Source organism: Rhinoraja longicauda, chromosome 3 (assembly GCF_053455715.1).
Source record: "Rhinoraja longicauda isolate Sanriku21f chromosome 3, sRhiLon1.1, whole genome shotgun sequence".
NCBI classification, from domain to species: domain Eukaryota; kingdom Metazoa; phylum Chordata; class Chondrichthyes; order Rajiformes; family Arhynchobatidae; genus Rhinoraja; species Rhinoraja longicauda.
In genome coordinates, this window is record NC_135955.1 from 66,566,395 (window position 1) to 66,589,839 (window position 23,445).

A 23,445-nucleotide genomic window follows, 5' to 3' on the forward strand; every position below is an offset into this window, starting at 1 on the left:
CGGGTGCTGCACTGTAAGGAGTTTGTACGTTCTCCCCGTGACCTGCGTGGGTTTTCTCCGAGATCTTCGGTTTCCTCCCACACTCCAAAGACGTACAGGTATGTAGGTTAATTGGCTGGGTAAAATGTAAAAATTGTCCCTAGTGGGTGTAGGATAGTGTTAATGTACGGGGATCGCTGGGCGGCACGGACTTGGAGGGCCGAAAAGGCCTGTTTCCGGCTGTATATATATGATATGATATGATATGATAAGTCAGAAATAAAAAGACAGGTGTAAGACAGAAGGATTGAAGAGCTGCAAATTATGAAGCTAAAGGAAGGAATGTAGGTGGATGGGGAGAAATATTCAGAGATAGATTCTTGATTAGTACAGGTGTCAGAGGTTATGGGGAGAAGGCAGTAAAATGGGGTTAGGAGAGAGATAGATCAGCCATGATTGAATGGCTGAGTAGACTTGATGGGCCGAATGGCTTAATTCTACTATTCCTTATGACCTTATGAAATAGGTGCGAGTTCAGGTGGGGCACAGAGTGGTGGTGGGGTGGAAGAAGTGGGTGGTGGTTTTGGTAGTTACCTAAAATTGGGGAATTCAATGTTCATACCTTTGGGTGTGAGCTACCCAAGCGAAATATAAAGTGCTGTTCCTGCAATTTGTGTGTGGCCTCTCTATGGCAATGAGGCCTAGAACAGAAAGATCAGTATGGAATGAGGAGGAGTTAAAATGGTTAGCAACCGGGAGATCCAGTAGGCCTTGGCGGCCAAACCTGCAAGTGTTCGGCGAAACGGTCGCCAAGTCTAGACTTGGTCTCACCGATGTACAGTAGACCACATCGGGAACATTGGATGAAGTAGAGGAGGTTACTGAACATCTGTCTCACCTGGAATGACTGCTGTGGTCCCTGAGTCGAGGCGAGGAGGGTGGTATGGAGGCAGGTGTAACTCTCACCTGTATCCACTTACCTCTAGGCTTTGTCCTGCCCCTCCTCTCTCCAGCTTTCTTTCCTCTCCTCCCCCTTCCACCCCAACATTCTGAAGGATCCCGACCTGAAACATCACCTTTCTATGTTCTGCAGCCCATGGGTACCTGACCCACTGAATTACTCCAGCACTTTGAGACTTTTTTTGTAAACCAGCATCTGCATTTCCTTGCTTCTACATCACACATCATTTGTTGTTGTATGGCTGCAGCAAAGAAACCAACAGATGGTGCCGTCGATAATGACTGGACTCTACTGTATGTATCAAGGGAAGGTTTGAGTCCTGATTTTGCCTCTATTAACCCAGAACAGACAGGTCATTAATCTAAATTTGTGAACCCCTCTCCTGGGGCTTTTGCCGTGAAAAGGATCCCGAGTGTTGCACTTTCATGCACGTGCCACTGTCTCCAGTATTGGAAGCGATCTGTCCTGAGGGAAATTGTTGAGCAGCAAGTACAGCCAGCTCCAATTCATGATATTGCGGGAGACAAATAGACTTCTGTCCCTTGCTGTCTAAATGCATCTCCTACAAGGGCCTGATAGATTTCAGAATGGCGATTGAATACCATTTTAACTTGCAGATCTCAGAGCATTACTGCAAGTACAAATGTAAACACGGCCACATTGCAGACACTGTTTTCAGTACACTGCATTCAATGATTCAATTCAATGATACTTTATTATCACATGTACCCTGGTACAGTAAAATGCTTTGTTTTGCGTACAACCCAGTAAAATCATACAGCAGACCTCACATATCTTGCGCTGGTTGGAAGAGGTGCAAGTCGATCGCTGTTTTGCTTAAAAACACTGATGAGATACAAAAGGAAGAGATAAAACCTATTACCTGCTGATTTTTTTTCAGTGTGTTTTGCTTTGCTTTACATAAACCGATGCCTGGTGAATATGTCCCCAAGTATAAAGTCAGACAGGGAGTGACACATATCTATGATCTGATTAATAGACAAGTTATATATCTCATTGTGCTGATTATTAGTTGTCAAACAGTGGACTGGGTATTAACAAGGTGTACCTTTTGATGAGAACATTTCCTCACCTTTTATTTATCGGACAGCTAGCTCATGCTGTTGCTATTCTTGCTGAAGCTAAACAATGTGAAGACATGCCATTTAAGATTAATGACAGTTTGAAGTTGTTGTGCAGAATTTAATTACAAAATGAATGCACAAGCATTGGCCAGTAGAAAAGAACCAGAAACTAATTTGCAAGTTGTGAATGATTCCTTGGCAGGGATACTGACTGATCTTGAACTCATTATTGGACAAGTGAAGTGAAAAGTAGGTGAATGGAGTTCCAATTTGGCAGCACTAACATCAATACCAACCTTGTTCAGGAGCCAATGTCACAGTCTGGTAAGACTACTCTTCCTACTGACGTGTATGCATCAGAAACAAATCAGCACCCATTATATGGAACCACAGCAGAGTTCAATTGATGCAAAAATACATATTTAAAGTGCAATTCAGACTACATTGTTCTGGGTGTTGTTTGTCCGTGAAATTCTTGCATACAACTTGCACAATGATTCAAGCGCAAATTATGTCATTTTTGTATGGTGTGATATGTGCATGAAGTGAATATGATCCATGCTGTTTTAGCTAATACAAGGAGGAGCAAATGATCTATAATCAATGGACATTGGCACAAGGTAATAATGATTAAACTTATACATAAGCAACCATACTATTCTCAGATACTTCTCTTGAAATCTATTTGGAGATGTTTGACACCTGTCCTCCTCATTTGGGTTCCGAAGGAACCACTTGGAAGAGGGAAGAAACACAAATGGCAGAGCATTTTCAGAGAGGCAATGAGGACATGGCTACAATGTTGAAAGAAAATTAATAACTGCAGACATGTGACCAGTCAGTGAACATTACAGCAAACACACATGAAACATATTGCTCTGCATCCCACGTCTCTAACACCCACCTAAAGCACATCTTTAAACAGTCTCACACCTCAGGTCATCAGTACATTTTCGAGAACCGGGAAAAAAAGGTCATCAGTGTCTTATTACCCAGCCAAATTTCCATCCTTGTCTATTTGTAACCCCCTTCACAATAAGCTTTTACTTTCAACATTATCCCGTAGGTGGGGCACCTTGTCAACCAGTGTTAAAAGTGTTACCTCTGAGCCTCTTCTGGTCCTGGACCTTAATTAAGGCTGACCTGACTGGAAACTGCAACTTATTTCTAACTCAAGACTAGGATTATAGCGTCATCTCGTGATATTGTACATTTGTTTAACCTGTTCACAACAGCAAGATAATGTTGGAGACTGGTAAATAAAATATTTCATCCAGGGATATTTTTTTTCAAATGCCCACCCAGCTCTGGGTCTCGTTCTCTACATATTCTGAGGAAATAATTAATGTTTCCATTCACTATTAAATCTAAATGCATCACACAATTAAATCACAAAATAAGTGTAAATAAACAGTGAATTAATTTTGTTATTTATTACAACATTTTCCAAACTGAAAACTTCAAATAGAACAATTACTATATGTGGCATAGTCATTGACTCGTTGCACTATTAAGAGCAAGTTTGATTTGTTGCAACATTAGAAATAAATTATCAAATCATGCTTTGATGGCTGTATAATTTCCAGGTTCAGTGCTAATTTATTCTTTGACTTGCCATGAACAAATAATTCACATTAGAAGAGCAGTTGGCCTGAGCCCTTATAACTATCAATCCTGGTGTAAAATTAACAAAAGATTATTTTTGCTGCTTGGGCTTCCATGAAACTAGATTTAGAGGAAATAGACCAAGCAGTTGGGCCCAAACCTCTCCTGCATTGATGCAGCACCCTCACCTCCCTCTCCCCCTAACCCTCCCCCCCTTCCCCTCCCCCACTCCATCTCCCCAACCCCCCTTTATTCTCCCTCCATCCCTCCACCCCTCCCTCCCTAAGCGATAGATTCAAACTTTAAAATGTGAATAACTTTAAAAATATAACACCGATTTCAATGAAACTTCTTCCATTAGCATCAAAGGGACAACGATGAGTAAGGTGGGCCTAAAATTATCATGCTATCATGTACCGTTTTGGCTGTAGTTCAGGAACAAACAAACAAACAAACAAACAAGAGTTTTAGTATATAGATGAAGAGCAAATTCAAAGTGATTAATACATTTATTAATCCAAATGATTGTAATAATTAAAATAAAAACAACCATTTACAAGGGAAAAATAGAATATTTGATATTTGTTATTCTTGGTCATAACACTGTTAGCACACCTGAATAATTGTAACTATATTCTGTAAAATCAATGCGAAGACATGAGTTTTCATTCCAGTTTTTTTTGTAATTCATAGATTTTTTAAAGTAGCAGTTTATTTATAAACAATTAAAAAGGAAACAACATTTATCATTTTCCGTAGTAGTCTAGTTGGTAGAAAACTGTGCAGTTTGATGGAAATATCCTGATCATCAAAATTCTTCTTCAATTTCAGTCCTTATGCCAAGACCATTCATCTAGTACGTTACTGGAGTCAGGCAATAAGAGTTTATTTTTTGTTGGATGAAAATCACGTTGAAATATTTTGTGCATTTTGTGGCAGAAATAAAAAATGATTCTTGTATTTTAAAAATGTCAGAATACTCTTTTAAACAATGCTTTTTACATGTATTTATTTGTATTTCAGTAAACTTGTTTGACATAATAGTCAATTTGACTTTGGAACATTACAAAGGATTGATTATATATTTTTATCATCTAGCATTTTGTTCACACCATTACATATTTTCTCCAGAGAGGCTTTGTAGGGTCCAAATGGATTGTAAAGGGCAGCCAAGAATTCACAATCTGAAAAGTGATTAAAAACATGATTGACGCGTCCATGTGACTTGGTGGTTAGATGACGGTCAATAATCTGATGAAGCATGTCTCTGCATTCATTCAAAAGTTTGGACAAAACATTCCGATCAAATGTAAAGTCAACCTGGTGAAAACTGACAACAGTCATTGCTAACTGGTGAAACTTCTTTTTGAACTTCTCCATGAGCAATATCTCATCTTCATTGAACTGGTTGTTTCTGTGCAGAACCACCAGTTTTATGACCACTTTGATAAGGTTTTTGATGATCTTTTCTGCCTCCTTTTTGTTCTGTGTGTATTCCTTGGTTAGTTTGTATAATTCATCCAAAACATCACTGCTTGTATCATCTACCAATGCTGTTGCTATCGATTTTGAAGCCATCTTGCTGAGTATTTTCTTTTGGGCTTGCACAGCCAGGCTTTTCGAATTGAAGATCTCTGTAGCCACTGAAAAATAAATAGGATAGATTTAACATCAAGCCAAAACTGTAATGTCAGGAATGATATTGGAATGCATTTAATCTGTCACGAGTTCCTGCTGGTGCAAAAAAATAGCAAAGGACTGGATTTTGTTGGAAAATGTTAGCATACACCCCCAAACTACTCCACAAACTAAAAAACTTATGAATGTGAAAGATTCTTAAGAAAATTAAGGAGATTCGGTATGTCAAAGAGGATTCTCTTGAACTTCTACAGGTGTACAGCAGAGACAATATTGACTAGTTGCATCATGGCTTGGTTCGGCAACTTGAACGTCCAGGAGCAGAAAAGACTGCAAAAAGTTGTGAACACTGCCCAGTCCATCACCGGCTCTGACCGTGAGTCGCTGCCTCAAAAAGGCAGCCAGCATCATCAGAGACCCACACCATCCTGGCCACACACTCATTAAACCCCTGCCATCAGAAAGAAGGTACAGGAGCCTGAAAACTGTAACCTCCAGCTTCAGGAACAGCTTCTTCCCTACAACCATCAGGCTATTAAACATTACAACCTCAAATAAGCTCTGAACTACAATAGATTATTATTATGATTATTGCACTATTATTGTTTGTTTTTGAAGTCTGTGTGTATGTGTGTGTATATATATATACATATATACGTGTGTGTGTGTGTGCACTTATGAGTAGGTGTATATATACACACTGAATTTTTTCAAATTCTGTTGTGCTGCAGCAAGTAAGAATTTAATTGTTCTCTCTGGGACATCTATATACTAAAACTATTTGTTTGTTTGTTTGTTCCTGAACTACAGCCAAAACGGTCCACGATAGCGTGACAATTTTAGGCCCACCTTATTCGCCGTCATCCTTTTGGTGCTAATGGAAGAAGTTTCATTGAAATCGGTGTTATATTTTAAAAGTTATTCACATTTTAAAGTTTAAATCTATCTCCGAGGGAGGGAGGGATGGATGGAGGGGGGGAGGGAGGGCGGGGGAGGAGGGAGGATAAAGGGGGTGGAGTGGGGGGGAGGGAAAGGGGGGGGAACAATAATAGACAATAGGTGCAGGAGTAGGCCATTCGGCCCTTCGAGCCAGTACTGCCATTCAATGTGATCATGGCTGATCATTCACAATCAGTACCCGTTCCTGCCCTCTCCCCATAATCTAACTCTATCTAACTCTCTCTTGAAAGCATCCAGAGAATTGGCCTCCACTGCCTTCTGAGGCAGAGAATTCCACAGATTTACAACTCTAAGTGAAAAGGTTTTTCCTTTTAAATGTTGTAAATGGCCTACCTGGGAGATTGTGTCTTCCTTAGTGAAGACAGATCCAAAGTACCTGTTCAACTCGTCTGCCATTTCCTTGTTCTCCATAATAAATTCACCTGCTTCTGTGTTCAGGTTACCTAGGCATCAGGTTCAGCACAAACATTATGGGTCGAAGGGCTAGTTCCTGTGTTGTACTCTTCTCAGTACGTTTCACTAGCTTTTGGAAATTTTTGACTATTTCTGAACATCAGGAATTTTTTGATTGTTTAAAAGTTTTGATGATCCTCAACCACAGGGCACAGGCTCAGCAGATTGTAATAGTTTTCAAAACACGTGGTCGGATTGTTTTGCAATCTCCCTCTATGTGCCTCAGTCCGTCCGCAATTTCACTCGATTGCATAACATGCAGAAGGTCCTGCTGCAAGATCTAGCTTGCTTTCCCCTGCCAATCCTGAGCTAACTTAGAACCAGGGGTCAACTGATATAAAATCTTGTGTTGTATCCACGAGTTTAATTCAATCAACTGTTGCACTACACAATATTTTCAGCCACAGCCCAATGAAATTAAATCATTAAATGATTTAGTTTAAATTGGAAACTGGATATCTTCTTCCATTTCATGTGACTTTATTAACTAATCATGGGAATTATTTCATAATGCTAGGATTGGTGGAGAATATTTATCTTCTTGATAAATATTTCATAGAGCTGTACAGCATGGAAACTGGCGCTTTAGCCCACCTTGTTCATAGGTATATTGGGCTAGTCCCTTTTACCTGCATTTGGCCCATATATCCCTCTAAATGCTTCCTATCCATATATCTGTCCAAATGTCTTTTAAATGTCATAATTGTATCTGTTTTCAATCGGTGAATGAGGAAGTAGTGATGTTGCAATCAGTGCTGTTTCCAAATGTGAAACTGAATTTCCAATACTTCAATGTTTTGTGTTTCTGAAGCTTCCAATTTGAAATGCTGTTTTCTATTACACAAAAACAACATTTTAGAGTGGGTTATATTTATATTTCTAAATCCATTAAGATCCAAGTATTTTGCATAAACTTTCTACCCTGTGCAATACATTGGATGCTCAATATTGCTGGATTTACAAGTTTAGTTTAGTTTAGAAATACAGCACGGAAACAGGCCTTTTGGCCCAACGAGTCCACGCCGACCAGTGATCCTCGCACACGAGCATTATCCTACACACTAGGGCCAATTTACAATTTTACCAAAGCCAATTGGCCTATAAACCTTTACGTCTTTTGTGTGTGGGAGAAAACCGGAGCACCCAGAGAAAACCCACGCAGGTCACGGGGAGAATGTACAAACTCCGGAAAGACAGCACCCACAGTCAGGTTCAAACCCGTGTCTCTGGCTCTGTAAGGCAACAACTCTACCACTGCGCCACCATGCCGAAGTGTACAAAAAAATCTCCTAATAACTAGGTACAGACAATTTGTCCTACACAAAGTAACTCTCAAAAGAACCATTATTCCTCCAAGGCAGTATCTGGGGCAGTGGGCAATTTGCTTCCACTCCATTTGTGAGAAGTGGAAGATTCCCTGCGTGATGCTTTTGATGTGCAATTGCTGTTGTGCACCAGTTACTTGATTACAGATAAAGGCAAAAAAAAAAATACATGAAAATAAAAAATCGATAGATGCCAAAAATCTGAAACAGAAAATGCTGTAAACACTGAGCAAGTCAGGCAACAAATGTGGAAAGAGAGCATTCTGACAAAGAGTTTTCATGCTGAAGCAGTAACCCCATATCACTTTCCACAGATGTTGTTTTGCCTGCTGAATATTTGCAGCATTTTGTGCTGATGTGCCCAAGAACAAAGCTGCAAGTGCAATGTGGAACTCATCAAAAAAACATGCCACATTCAAGAATGGAAAGGGTTTTGGGAGTGCTAGTGCAGTATTCCCAAAAAGTTAATCTGCAAGTCGAATCAATAGTGAAGAAAGCAACCGCAATGCAAGCATTTATTTTGAGAGGGCTTGTATAACAAAAAGGGATGTAATGCCGAGGCTGGTCAGGCCGCATTTGGAATATTGTCAGCAATTTTCGGCATCATATCTGCTGGCTCTGGAGGGGCTCCAGAGGAGGTTTACAAAAATGATCCCAGGAATTATTAGGTTAACATATGATAAGCGTTTGATGGCACTGTGCCTATATTCGCTGAAATGAGAAGAATGAGGGGGGGGACCTCATTGAAACGTACAGAATAGTGAAAGGCTTAGATAGAGTGGATGTGGAAATGATGTTTCCACTAGTGGGATGAGTCTAGGACGAAAGATCACAGCCTCAGAATTTTTAGGAAGATGAGGAATTTCTTTAGTCAGAGGGTGGTGAATCTGTGGAATTCATTGCCACAGAAGGCTGTGGAGTCAAAGTTAGTGGATATATTTAAGGCAGAGATAGATAGATTCTTGATTAGTATGGGTGTCAGGGGTTATGGGGAGAAGGCAGGGGATAGAGCACTATAAAATATTTGTTTTATAAAACATTTGTCTGCGCAATAGTGTGGAAAACTGTAAAAAGCTGCTTTGCTTTGTGCACTGATGTAGTTTTCCACACAGTGTGTAGACAAATGATTTTTGGCTGTACAACATAGTTTTCTAGGGAGAAAGTTTTGTCCATGTAAGATTACACAGGAAAAATGTCCCTTCAGTCCAACCAGTCCATCCACTTATGCATTGCTTCAGCTTCAAGGTCCTCTCGCCTTTTCTTTTCTAAATCTAACAGTTTATCGTTACTTTGAAGAAAGGAATTATCAATGAGGAATATTGTTATTTTTTTCATAATATTTACTGATCGGACTTGTGAGTTACACCACACTTTGCTGTATGTCTGTAATTGTTTTTGCATTGATACAAAGGTTGTAGTAGTAAAGCAGTCATAATATTTCCTCTCTGGGCATTGACCATTTTTGTCAAAACAAATCTTCGTAAAGCACCTTTTGTTGGTTTTCTGTTGAAGGCAATTTCTAAATGCAAGTGAAATGTACACTATTGTGCAAAGCTGCCTGTGAAATTAATATGTACACATGAGATAATGCAAAATTTGACATAGATAAGATAAATGGTCAGAACCCTTTATCCAGGGTGGAAATGTCCAACACGAGAGGGCATAGCTTTTAGGTGAGAGGGGGAAATTTTAAGGGCAAGTCTTTTCTTACACAGAGAGTGGTGGGGGCCTGAAACACACAGCCAGGGTTTGTGGTGGGGGCAAAAATGATAGTGGCATTTAAGAGGCATTTAGATAGGCACATTGAAATGCAGGGAATAGAGGGATATGGATCAACTCCAGGCAGATGAGATCAGTTTAACTTGACATCATGTTTGGCACAAACATTGTGACCTGAAGAGGCCGTTCCTGTGCTGTACTGTTCTATGCTCAAAAATTCTAAATATATTTAATTGTTCTGCAAGGAAAGGTCTGTTTAATGCCTTTATTACTTTGCACTCGTTAGAGAGATGTAAAGTTTCAGTTTTGCCTTATCTAAAACATGAAGCATTGGCAGTACCTATAATTAATTTGAAAGATTTTGTCAATAACAACAAATCCATAAAAGGTCTGATCATTATTTTCAGTTCGTCATCATCCAGTGCTTTTTTTCCATCAGAGATCCAGATCCATTTGATGAGCAAGTAGATTTATCCAATTGAGTTTCCAGTTTATATAACTATCTTTAAAGAATGAATTCTTGAACAAAAACACCTAACTTGGCACATTTAATTTAGTCTAGCTTAGTTTAGAGATACAGAGCAGAAACAGGGTCCTTTGGCCCACCAAGTCCGTGCCGACTAGCGATCCCCGCACACTAACACAATCCTACACACTCGCATCTCAGTCCTATCTTGCTTACCTCTCATCGTTGGACTATTATTTTAGACCTAGACTCCTCCATCATTAGAAATACCCTTTCTGCATCTGTCCCATCCCACCATGTCCACAGGAAGTGTGTCTAGCTGTAGCTCATCCCAGTCCGTGTGGATTGGATGTGGGTTCAGCTGCGGTTGAATATACAGGAGGTTGAATATATGAGGTTGAACATACCAATGGAGACTGAGAGTGTTATAGATAGGAGTTTCATGGTGGTGGTCACACAGCAGGTCCAGCCAGATTGGTGGGTGACTGCCAGGAGGGCCAGACAGGTAGTGCAGGAATCCCCTGTGGCTATTCCACTCTCTAATAAGTATAATGTTTTGGCTCCTGGACTATCTCCGACATTTCCCTCCCGTTTCTGGACCTCACCATCTCCATCACAGGAGACAGACTAGTGACTGACATCTACTATAAACCCACTGACTCGCACAGCTATCTGGACTACACTTCTTCCCACCCGGTCTCCTGCAAAAAGTCTATCCCCTACGCCGCATCTGCGCCCGGGATGAGATGTTTCACACTAGGGCATCAGAGATGTCCTCATTCTTCAGGAAACGGGGCTTCCCCTCTTCCATTATAGATGAGGCTCGCACTAGGGTCTCTTCTACATCCCGCAGCTCCGCTCTTGCTCCCCCTCCCCCCACTCGTAACGACAGAATCCCCCTCGTTCTCACCTTCCACCCCACCAGCCAGCGTATCCAACAAATCATCCGCCAACATTTCCGTCACCTACAACGGGACCCCACCACTGGCCATATCTTCCCATCCCCTCCCCTTTCTGCGTTCCGCAGAGACCATTCCCTCCGTAACTCCCTGGTCCACTCGTCCCTTCCTACCCAAACCACCCCATCCCCGGGCACTTTCCCCTGCAACCGCACGAGATGCAACACCTGTCCCTTTACCTCCCCCCTCAACTCCATCCAAGGACCCAAATAGTCTTTCCAGGTGAGACAGGTTCACCTGCACCTCCTCCAACCTCATCTATTGCATCCACTGCTCCAGATGTCAACTTCTTTACATCGGCGAAACCAAACGCGGGTTCAACACCTGCGCTCGGTCCGCGTTAACCAATCTGATCTCCCGGCGGCTGAGCACTTCAACTCCCCCTCCCATTCCCAGTCTGACCTTTCTGTCATGGGCCTCCTCCAGTGCCGTAGTGAGTCCCACCGGAAATTGGAGGAACAGCACCTCATATTTCGCAGCCCAGTGGTATGAACATTGTCTTCTCCAACTTTAGATAGTTCCTCTGTCCCTCTCTTCCCCTCCCCTTCCCAGATCTCCCACTGTCTTCCTGTTTCCACCTATATCCTTCCTTTGTCCCGCCCCCCTGACATCAGTCTGAAGAAGGGTCTCGACCCGAAACGTTGCCCATTCCTTCTCTCCCGAGATGCTGCCTGACCTGCTGAGTTACTCCAGCATTTTGTGAATAAATACCTTCGATTTGTACCAGCATCTGCAGTTATTTTCTTATACTACATAATGTTTTGGCTAATGTTGGGGGTTGGACTTAGGGGATAGCAACAGCAGTGGCATGATCAGATGCACCAGCAGGGTTGGTCACAGTTTAGGTGAGCAATAGAGATAGATGACTCTATGGTCAGGGACACAGTCAGATGCATCTGCGGCCACAAGTGAAACTCCGGGATGGTGCATTGCCTCCCTGGTGCCATGGCCAAGAATGTTTCAGAGTGGGTGGGAGAGGGATGGAGTCCTATAACGATCCCCGCACATTAACACTATCCTACACACACTATGGACAACTTTTACATTTACCAAGCCAATTTACCTACATACCTGTACATCTTTGGAGTGTGGGAAGAAACCGAAGATCTCGGGGAAAACCCACGTGGTTATGGGGAGAACATGCAAACTCTATACAGACAGCACCTGTAGTCGGGATCGAACCTAAGTCTCCGGCGCTGCAAGCGTTGTTGGGCAGTAACTCTACCGCTGCTGTACATGGTACTTAACTATGAAAATAATCCTTCTGATTTCATCGTTTGCTGCTTTTTGAAATGCACTGCAGAAAAAGTAATGTCGTTCAGTGAATTTCAAAAAAAATTAACTACTGAAGTCCATCATCAATTTTCCTAGAAATTATTCTCAAGAATCATTTTCTCAAACTTTCTTTAGTCTCAAAAAGAGCATTACCTTTTTAAAATCTTAAAAACATTAAAATTTTATGCCATCTAATTTTTGTGTTGAATTTTAGAACAGTACATCACTGGAACAGGCCCTTAAGCCTATGATGTCTGTATTGAAGATGAAGCCAAATCAAACAATGGGGAGAAGGCAGGCACGGGGTATTGATTGGGGACGATCAGCCATGATCACATGTTGGTGCTGGCTCGAAAGGCTGAATGACTTCCTCCTGTACCTATTTTCGATGTTTCTATGTTTCTAAACTAATCTCTTCTGTCTGCACATGATTCATATCCCTCATCCTTGTATGTGCATGTCATCTAAAGGCTTTTTAAATAACATTTTATTAATAACCAATTTTAGGATCTATCTGTTGTAGAGCGAATGGAACAGAAACTAAAATGGATGGAAGTTAGTCCTGCCATGCCACATGATCTCTTTATGATAAATAAGAATGGAGCTGTTCTTTTAGCCCCTACAGTCTGCTCTGCAATTCACTGACTTCTTGGAGAGGTCAGGAATAAGAATGGTGCAATCACTGAAATGGGTTACGCCAATAGCCGGTGTAAGATAGAGGAAACAGATATGTAGGCAGATCATGGAAAGATGCAAAAATAATAGGTTGATGCTCCATGTACGCACCATGGTCTGCGTGAAAGAGTTGCCCTTTTAATTCTTCCCTCTCTCACCTTAAACCTCTGCCCTCTCATTTTAGATTGGGAAAGAGCTTGGAACTAACACCAGGAAAAGTTCTTACTCTGATGAATATTTATATGTTGGCTTGAAAATCCAATGGACAATCATGCCACAGAAACTTAGAGAAAGCAGAGAAATAAATTTAAATGTACAAACAACTGAATCAGTCTGAAGAAGGGTCCCGACCTGAAACATCACCTATCCATGTTCTCCAGACTTGCTGCCCAACCTGATGAGTTACTCCAATGCTGTGTGTCTTTCCTTGCTCACATTCGTCAGGTTACTTTACGTGAAAGGTTTCATAATTACTTGCCATGATGAGGGATGACATTTGGTGAATTTTACACCTAAAAGCCATTCTGTTTATACATTAAATCCTTGTAACATCTTTCATGTTCGTTTACCATAATTTAAATGCATTTTTCCAGAAGCCTGGCCAAAAATCTTTTCATCATAATCACTGTAGGTTTTACACAGTAAAAAGGAACTTCCAAACACGTATTTTCGTCTCGCCAATGACCCTTCTCAATCAGCTGCCGATGAAAATTGTTGTGGTTTCTAGATTCCATAAATAGGCATTCTTGTGAATATGAAAGTTTCCACTTGTTATGTCATGGTCACATTTCTTTCCTTTACCAGCTGAACTTGAGGTACAGCGCCAATAATGGAAAGAATAGTTCAGTAGATTACAGGAAGATGGCAGTGAACAGGGGATGCAAGGTGATGCAAGGTGAAAAGACAAACAATGGAGGCAAATAGCAATGAAAAAGATGGAGAAGGTGAACAAAGAAAATGTAACAGTGCAGCACAGAACAGGCACTTTGGCCCACATGATGCTAACTTGAACTAATCTCTGCCTGCATGTGTAAACATAGAATATAGAACAGTACAGAACAGGAACTGGCCCTTCGGCCCACAATGTTTGTGCCAAATATGATGCCAAGTTAAACTAATCTCCTCTGCCTGCACATACAAACATAGAAATTAGAACAGTACAGGATAGAGACAGGCCATTTGGCCCACAGTGTTTGTGCCAAACATGATGCCAAGTTAAACAGATTTGCCTGTACATGATACATATTCCTCTATACCCTGCTCTTCCATTTGCCTATTTAAAAGCTTCTTAAATGTCACAATCATATCTGCCTCCACCACCACCTCTTGCAATGCACTCCAGACATGGTCCACATCCCTTCATTTCCTGCATAAGTGCCTATTCAAAAGCTGAAATACCACTATTGTATCTACCTCCACTACCACCCCTGGTGATGCATTACAGGCACCCACCAGTGTAAAAAAACCTACCCTGCACACATCATTGAATCTTTTCCTTTCTCACCTAAAAAAGTTGAAAAGTAAAGGCTATTGGGTAACAATGAAGGAAAGAAAATGTTAGCGTAACTATGGTATGGGTGGGAAGAAATCCAACCTGAATGGGAAATTAAAGTAATCGATTAAATTGGGAAAAGGGATAGGAAGAATGAAAATATGTAGGAAGGGATGTAGAAGTGCAAGTGTTGAGGTAATCTGGGGGTGAAGTAGTTATAAAATATTTGTCATTTCGAAAATCCAGATTATCACTTTAGTCTCCTCTTATTTTACAGGAGGGGCAATTCTGTAATGGAAATGTTTGCTACAAATGGAATTTTCAAATTAAAATAGCCAATTAAAATAAAGTATTTTTCGAAAAATAAAACACATAAGATGTCTCTTGTTAATCCTTAGCAAAAAAAAAAGCATTGTAATTAAAAAGCAAATTTATTTGCCTACTGTCATCAAAACACAAGACCAGACAATATTTATTTCAGGAATAAATCTGAAATTGACTCATAACGTTCCTATTCAAAATAAAATCTAAATTTTATATTATGTCTTTTAGCATGTTGGTGAATTTTAAAAAAAAATCTGTCAGAGGGTGATTCCTGCCCATCATCATTTTGGGAATGGAGTTTGAGAAAAGCAGATGGATTCTCAGTGGATAAAATGAAATAGAAAAAATTGCCCACATGAAGGTTATTCTGTCCTAAATAGGCCTCAAAGTCACGAATAAATATGTTTTCTTAAATTTTCATCTGTGGTATATTTTTAATTTTTTAATAATGCACAATATACTGCAGATTGCAAAATCAACTAAACAATGGTATTTGAGGTTTCGAGTCATAGAGTGATACAGCCTGGAAACAGGCTTTCGACCCAACTTGCCCACACCGACCTCATCTACACTAGTCCCACCTGCCTGTGTTTGGTCCATATCCCTCTAAACCTGTCCTATCCATGTATGTACCTGTCTAATTGTTTCTGAAATGTTGCCATAGTCCCTGCTTCAACTACCTCTTCTGGCAGCTCATTCCACACATCCACCACCCTTTGTGTGAAACAGTTACCACTCAGGTTCCTATTAAATCTTTTCTCCTTCACCTTAAACCTATATCCTCTGGTTCTCGAACCAGTTTCTGGTTCTCTGGTTTCCTTAATTACATGTACAAAAAGGAATTAAGTACTTTTTTTTAAACTTTATATATTTTTGCAGCCAATTGCTGTGCTTCAAATCCTATTTAAAACATTTTAGAAGAGGAAATAATCATGAGGCATCTGTGCTCAATCCGCAGCTGTTACGACACAAAAAAAGATTTTTCCTCCCAGTCTCACTAAAGGCCACTAAATGTGATTTGCCATAGCAGTTAAATATATCAAGTGAGAAATACCTCATAGCTTTAGATTGCATTTTTTGTATCATGAAGCTGGAGGATATATGCTATATTAACAATAAGAGCAGATGTTTGATTTTCTCTGTTACTCTACTTGTATTGTCAGCGTGGTCTCCAAACATATGAGGCTTACGATGTTGTGCTCGTTCTTGAGCATATCACTGAAAGTATGTGTGGTGATATATGGATTCAACATCCCAATCTGCTCACCTATCATTAATTTAATTTTATGTGATTGCAGAAATTCATCACTATTTTGTATACTTTGCGATAGACCGTCATCATGCCTTTGGAAAGAAGCCAGATCTATTTCTCTCTGCCAGATCTGCTATTAGATTTTATCCTCACTGAATGCCAACTTTACTACAAATAATAAATAATGGGCCATCAGTCTCACTCTCACCCTCTCTGGTTGGCTGAAAATTAGGTTGGCAGTCTCATCTCAGTGGAAGCTCAGCATAAGAAGCAGCACCTGATTTGTACCCAAACATATAACCAAAGAACTGATCACACCCTGTAGAGGACTGCTGGTTATGTTTTTAAAATAGTTTTGGGCAGATTACAAACCATAAACTCCAAAGGCCAGTAAGTTTGTATTTTCTGCTTGCAAAGTGCAAGTAATTACTATAGAGGTGGCGGCACAGTAGCGCAGCGGTAAAGTTGCTGCCTTACAGCGCTTGCAGCGCCAGAAACCCGGGTTCGATCCCGACTACGGGTGTCTGTACGATCTCCCCATGACCTCGTGGGTTTTCTCCAGGATCTTTGGTTTCCTCCCACACTCCAAAGACGTAAAGGTTTGTAAGTTAATTGGCTTGGCATAAGTGTAAATTGTCCCTCGTGTGTAGGGAAATGTTAATGTGCGAGTATCGCTAGTCGGTGCAGACTCAGTGGGCCGAAAGGCCTGTTTCTGTGCTGTATCTCAAAACTAAAATAAACTAAAGGTGCTCACAATGGCCACTGGGTACACCTGTGTAAATCTGGGTAAACCTGTATCATATCAACTAATTTTGTTCTAATTACCTCTTATGGATATCGGCTGGCATGATTCCACTACAAAGGAGCTATGTTGACTCCAATACATTGATGATTCTCAGGAACAGCAGCACAGTACTTTCAGGACATTTATGCTGCTGTCATAGAGCACAAGGGAAGTGTCCTAGTGTTATGGGAGGGTTTCCAAACGTGTTGGAAATCATCAAAATTAAGAGCCAAAAGAACCTAAAATATTTGGATTCCTTACTTGTACAATTTCCATATGTTTTAAAATATTTTGTTCTTTTATAGTTGTTGTTCCATTTTGCACCTCTTGTTGAATGAAGGCCGATCAACAGATCATCCCATTTCTGTTTGAGAACTGGCTATTATTGCAAAGTTATTACTGTTTGAAGAATCTCATAAGGTGTCGTGAGATTCCAATATAATTTATTTTCAAACTTTGAAATTAGGTCTGTAACTGAATAGGGTGAAATGACACTTTTTGAGGTGACCCTGATCTTATTGAGGTGTATAAAATCATGAGATGAATAGATCGGGTAGATGCACAGAATCTCTTGCGCAGAGTAGGTGAATCGAGGACCAGAGGACATCGGTTTAAGGTGAAGGGGAAAAGATTTAATAAGAATCTGAGGGGTAACGTTTTCACACAAAGGCTGTTGGGTGTATGGAACAAGCTGCCAGAGGAGGTAGTTGAGGCAGAAACTTTTCCATCATTAAAGAACAGTCATGGATAGGACAGGTTTGGAGGGATATGGACCAAACGTGGGCAGGTGGAACAAGTGTAGGTGGGACAAATTGGCCGGCTTGGCCACGTTGGGATGAAGGGCCCGTTTCCACACTGTATCACTCTCTGACACCCTCAAAAATTGAAAAGTAATTTCAAATAGTGGCAAAAGATGACTGGGGTGCATCTTGATCAAATGGAACACTGACTATCTACAACTGCTAAGTAATTATCCCCTTGAATCAAGGGGAGGTAACCAGATGTCTTTCTGATCTTATTAAGTAGCTATGGTACTTTGTTCTGCTAAATTCTGCATTGTTCTGCTAAATATCTATTGGTGTACTTGATTACGAGTGTTCTTCAGTGGGACATTTGATGAATAGCCAGAATGATGAGTTTTTGTTTTGCCTATTTTGGTGCCACATAGCTCTGTGACTCTATGTCTGATAAACGTTTGTTTTTTTCTGGCCATCCAGGGTTAGGCTCCTCTGTGAATGAATAGCGGCTGATGTTTTATTGACCAATTATGGTTACAATTCCTGCTGGTGTTGAATTATGATAAATGCACCACTACTATCATCACTTAGACAAGCCTGATACTGGAAAAGCACCACCACTGAGCACCTGAATCTCACACAAAAATGCTAGAAACTCGCAAAGGCGCACCAAAATGCATATAGAGCAGCTCATTATCTCAATTTCACAACTATTTTTCCAGTGCTATGCAAAAAGAATTCTCGACCATATGTTTAGCAATTTCATTTCCTTTTCCCCCATTATTAACTCAGTGTCTCAGTTTCTAAGCAAGCTGATGTTAACTATCATTACTCTTCCATTTTACAATATATTTCATTTTTTTCTTTCATTTTCTACTTCTTTATCATTTTTTAAGTCATTCTTTGCTAGTTTCTGAAATTTTCCAAGTCTTTGCTGGTTTCTAAAAAATTTCCGAGAACTCGGGCCCAATCATACTGGTTACAAACTCATAAGCATTTTCTTTTTTTAATTTAAGTTTAAGATTCTTGTACTGGACTTCTCTTTCCCTTTCGCTCCTTGTAAGTCACCAGTTTTACTTTAAAGTGTGTATAAGCAGGAAGTCACACCAAATTGTTTGTTGTTGTGTCGAAAAGTTCTCTTATATTGCAATTATGCTTGATGGATTATTCTGTTTTGTTTTTCTTCAGCTATTCAGCTGTGTTATCAATTGCAATTGTGATTTTGACATTTTATTCCACATCCGTTCTATGTTTGGAAATGACTGATTTCCAGCTCTGGTAAAGGAAATGTTCAGGCAATTTTCCATTGCAGCTACAACTCACCAGGGAGGATATGAAGATAACCCTCGGTGGTACATTCTTTTATAGTTATCCATCAATTGTAAAGTAGTAGACTTCAACAAGTTAGATGTCCTGAAGGTGGAGGCGGGTTGCTCCGTGAGTACAGCTTGCTTTCCATGATTTAAAGTTTCATCAATAAAACTTGACCAAACGGAACATTCTAAGGTTTGCGTTAGTATTTGCCAAGGAAACACAAGAAAACTATATATATATAGTTTTCTTGTGTTTCCTTGGCAAATATTCTTTCGCAGGGTTACTCATTACTCATTTCTATTTTCCAGAACGGAGTTAAGGCCATGTTTCATATGCTCTAAATAGGTCATATGCAAACTGCAGGAACAGCACCTCGTATTCCTCTTGGGTAGCCTACAACGCAACGGTGTGAACATTGAATTCTACAGTTTGAGGTGACTTCTACAAACACCTCCTTTCCTCCTCCCCTTTCTCCCCCAAACCCCCCTCTTTCTCCTTCTGACCCCCCCCCCCCCGCCCCCCCACTCTGAACCCTGGCTGACCTTGCACTGCTATCTTCCATCCTCCTCCACCAACATGCCTTCCTCCGCTACACAATTTGTAACATTTCTATCCCCATGCTTCCCAATTCGTAACTCTTTAGCCTTTTTGGGCTCACCTGGTTTTTTTTTCATTTCTGGCCTTTGTCCAACAATCTGTCTATCAAAAAGCCCTCACACCTCTGTTCACCTATTAGTATAAGAAGATAACTGCAGATGCTGGTACAAATCGAAGGTTTTTATTCACAAAATGCTGGAGTAACTCAGCAGGTCAGGCAGCATCTCGGGAGAGAAGGAATGGGTGACTTTTCGGGTCGAGACCCTTCTTCAGACTGATGTCAGGGGGGCGGGACAAAGGAAGGATATAGGTGGAGACAGGAAGATAGAGGGAGATCTGGGAAGGAGGAGGGGACGGGAGGGACAGAGGAACTATCTAAAGTTGGAGAAGTCAATGTTCATACCACTGGGCTGCAAACTGCCCAGGCGAAATATGAGGTGCTGTTCCTCCAATTTCCGGTGGGCCTCACTATGGCACTGGAGGAGGCCCATGACAGAAAGGTCAGACTGGGAGTGGGAGGGGGAGTTGAAGTGCTCGGCCACCGGGAGATCAGTTTGATTAATGCGGACCGAGCGCAGTTGTTCAACGAAGCGATCGCCGAACCTGCGCTTGGTTTCGCCGATGTAAATAAGTTGACATCTAGAGCAGCGGATGCAATAGATGAGGTTGGAGGAGGTTTAGGTGCAGGTGCAGTAATAGTCACCTATTACTGGCTATGCTTTGTCCTGCCCCTCCTCTCTTGCAGCTTTCTTACCTGATCCACCCTTCCCCGTGCAATGAATCTGAAGAAGGGTCCTGACTCGGGTTGTCAACTATCTCACTCCCTAATACCGGACAAGGTGATGTCACCACCCGCATTCCACGTGACCTCACCCAGCCAGCGGCCACGTGTTCCCGCTCCACCAATGGCGGCCGCCCGGGCCGGGAGGCGGGTTGCTACTGTTAGTTTAAAATGAGCATTATGTACCCCATTTGTTAGCGGTTAATAATGTAGCATATCACAGCCGTCTTATGGAGGTAAATGCAAAGCAGAGGTCACACAATAGCTTTCTCTCAGAAGACAAGCGCAAGAATGAAAAAGTACCTGACACCAAGCCTTTAGTTAGTCATTTGGCACTGGGTGACATTTTGCCTCCTCAAATGTCTTTTGAATTACTTACACCCAAGCTCTATTTTTATCCCCGCTTTCTTCCTCTCTGTTGGCAGATTTGAGGACCGCACAAGTTATCTTTCCTCTGTCTTTTGAAGGGGGAAGTTATTTTTAGCTTGGTTTTCAAGATGCAGCCAGGAAAAAGGCCCTTCGGCCCACCGAGCCCACGCCAACCATCGATCACCCGCTCGCACTACTTCTGTGCTATCCCACTCCCAGCACACTCGGGGCAGTTTTTACAGAGGGCCAATTAACCCTCAAACCTGCACATTCTTGGAAAGGTAGAGTCAGGTTGCTCCGTGAGTACACATTCCTGAAGGTAGAGGCGGGTTGCTCCGTGAGTACACTGTCCTCAAGGTAGAGGCGGGTTGCTCTGTGAGTACACTGTCCTGAAGGTAGAGGCGGGTTGCTCCGTTACTACACTGTCCAGAAGGTAGACACAGATTTTAACCAGCATCTGCAGTTTTTTGCTACTACACTGTCTGGGTCTACAGCGTCCGGGCCTACAGCGCCCCCCCCCCCCCCCCCCGGGGCCTAATAAGGGAGAAGGGCGGTCCCATACGGGACAAGCCAATTTAGCCCAAAATACGGGATGTCCCGACTAATACGGGACAGTTGGCAACCCTAGTCCTGATCCAAAACATCACCTATCCATGTTTTCCCGAGATGCTACCTGACCTGCAGAGTTACTCCAGCATTTTCTTTGGTAAACCAGCATTTGCATTTCTTTGTTATGACATTATAACACATTATATTTACGTTCAACCAGTCCTTTTCATTTTTATAACACAAAAACATTGTTGAAATCAAGATGCGATAGACATTTTTTTGTTAAACAAGTGATTAAAAAAGCAGAAAACTAAAAGGTTCTGAAAATCCATAGGACCATGACACATATAGGTGCTCATATTATTGATGCCACTGGACTCGACATTAAGTTGGTAGGTACCAAATGTGGCCTAATGTATTTGCAGGCATGAAGAGACAGAGATTGGCAGCTGATTCAATTTTTGGTGTTAGTCCCAGCCAAAGGATTTTCTCAGTATTGGTCTGACAATCACCCTTAATGTATTGTACCAATTCGCTCTATTCAATATTAGCAGCTTAAGTCTGAGCTCCAAACAAGGCCTGGGCATAACTAACTGCACCATTTTGCAGCTAGTTGCTTACAGTTGTAGGTAAGCTTCATACAAGAGACCGCATCTCAGCCATCAGAGTGGATGTTGCCTGCAGCAGGTACAGAGGATCACAGGACTCCTGTAAGTATGGGCTGGAACTTATTTATGGGCATTTCATTGCTTTCATATCCAAGTTATGGAAGCAATGTGCAGAAGTTATGGACCAAATGCTGGCAGGTGGGACTTAGTGAGGCTTGGACATGTTGATGGGTGTGGGCAAAGTGGGCCGAAGGGCTTGTTTTCACACTGGATCACTCTATGACTTAAGGGGCTGTCCCAGTTACGCGATTTTTAAGGCGACTGTCAAAGTCGTAGCAGATCGCCTAATTTTTTTTAACCCTACGACAATTTCTATGACAATGACCACGACAATGCCGAGTCAGGTCGATACAAGTAACTTTTTATGTGAAACTAGCATCTGACTCAGAGATTACACCATCTTCGGAAACATCGCGAAATTACAGCAGGCTTATCTGACCGTCAAACTGTCGCCTCCAATCTACCTGTCAAATGTCCTGACGTTAAATAAATTGGTTAAACAAAACTATCTTCTGGTATCTTCAAATGCCTTTTAAAATTTTTAATATTACGTGCTTTTAAATGCATCTGCGACAAGGGTTTTTTAGTGAACATCAAGCAGAACCAATGCGTTCCCGTGGGAGACTTGGAATCTGGTTTTAATCAGTCCGGGACTTTTCCGAAAGACAGCGAGAATCCGACTGCCAATACTGTTGTCCCCACTGTCTTTGTATCATCCTCCCCGGTATCAACATTATCCAGTCCTGCTGAAAATCCCACGGCCACTCTTCCTCCCATTGTTGGGAGATCCGAACCTGAAAAGCGGGAGGCGCATTCCAAATCTTTTTAAAAACAGAAACTTCAAACGATTAGAAAATACTAGACAAAGTGGACCCGTTGGGCCCAAACCTCTCCTGCATTGGTGCAGCACCCTGTCCTCCCCCCCCTCCCCTCTCTCCTCAACCCCCCCTCCCCCTCCCCTTTCCCTTCTCCCCCACTCCCCCCTCCCTCCCTCCCCTCCTTTTAAACTTTTAAATGTGAATAACTTTAAAAATATAACACCGATTTCAATAAAACTACTTGCATTATCACTAAAGTGACAATGGTGAGTAAGGTGGGCCTAAAATTGTTGTGCTATCGTGTACTGTTTTGGCTGAAGTTCAGTCACAAACAAGATAACAAACGAGTTTTAGTATATAGATACCTAAAAGGTTAACTTGCCGGACCTTGCTGTCGGTTTGTTCAGGTGTCCGCCCCTCTTTGAATAGGTCTCCGCCCCCATTCTACACCTGGCTGTTGCAGCTGCAGTTCTGTCAGCTGTCAAAACGGGTTTTGACAGTTCCTGTCGCACCTTGTCTTCTCCTGATCCCGGTACCTGTCTCCGGTTGACGTTGGTAGTCGACAATGAAATTCATCCGTCCTCAATACCAGCGACAACCTACCAAACCTGGGGACAGCATGTGACAGCACCTGCAATAAGCTACGATACTTGGCGACAA

General features: G+C 41.6%; 1 protein-coding gene across 4 annotated transcripts in view; it reads right to left on the reverse strand.

The window, feature by feature from the left end:
• Nucleotides 1–3,969: 3,969 nt before the first annotated feature.
• LOC144592432 (tumor necrosis factor alpha-induced protein 8) overlaps nucleotides 3,970–23,445 on the reverse strand; it is a 77,702-nt gene continuing 58,226 nt past the window's right edge. For 3 of the 4 annotated variants that reach the window (XM_078397018.1, XM_078397020.1, XM_078397022.1), the window contains one exon: nucleotides 3,970–5,273. In XM_078397018.1, the coding sequence (XP_078253144.1) occupies nucleotides 4,708–5,273 (566 nt within the window). In that variant the 3' untranslated portion in view covers nucleotides 3,970–4,707. Of the gene's footprint in view, nucleotides 5,274–6,561; nucleotides 6,674–23,445 lie in introns of those variants that run through there. The other variant, XM_078397019.1, reaches the window with a different exon arrangement.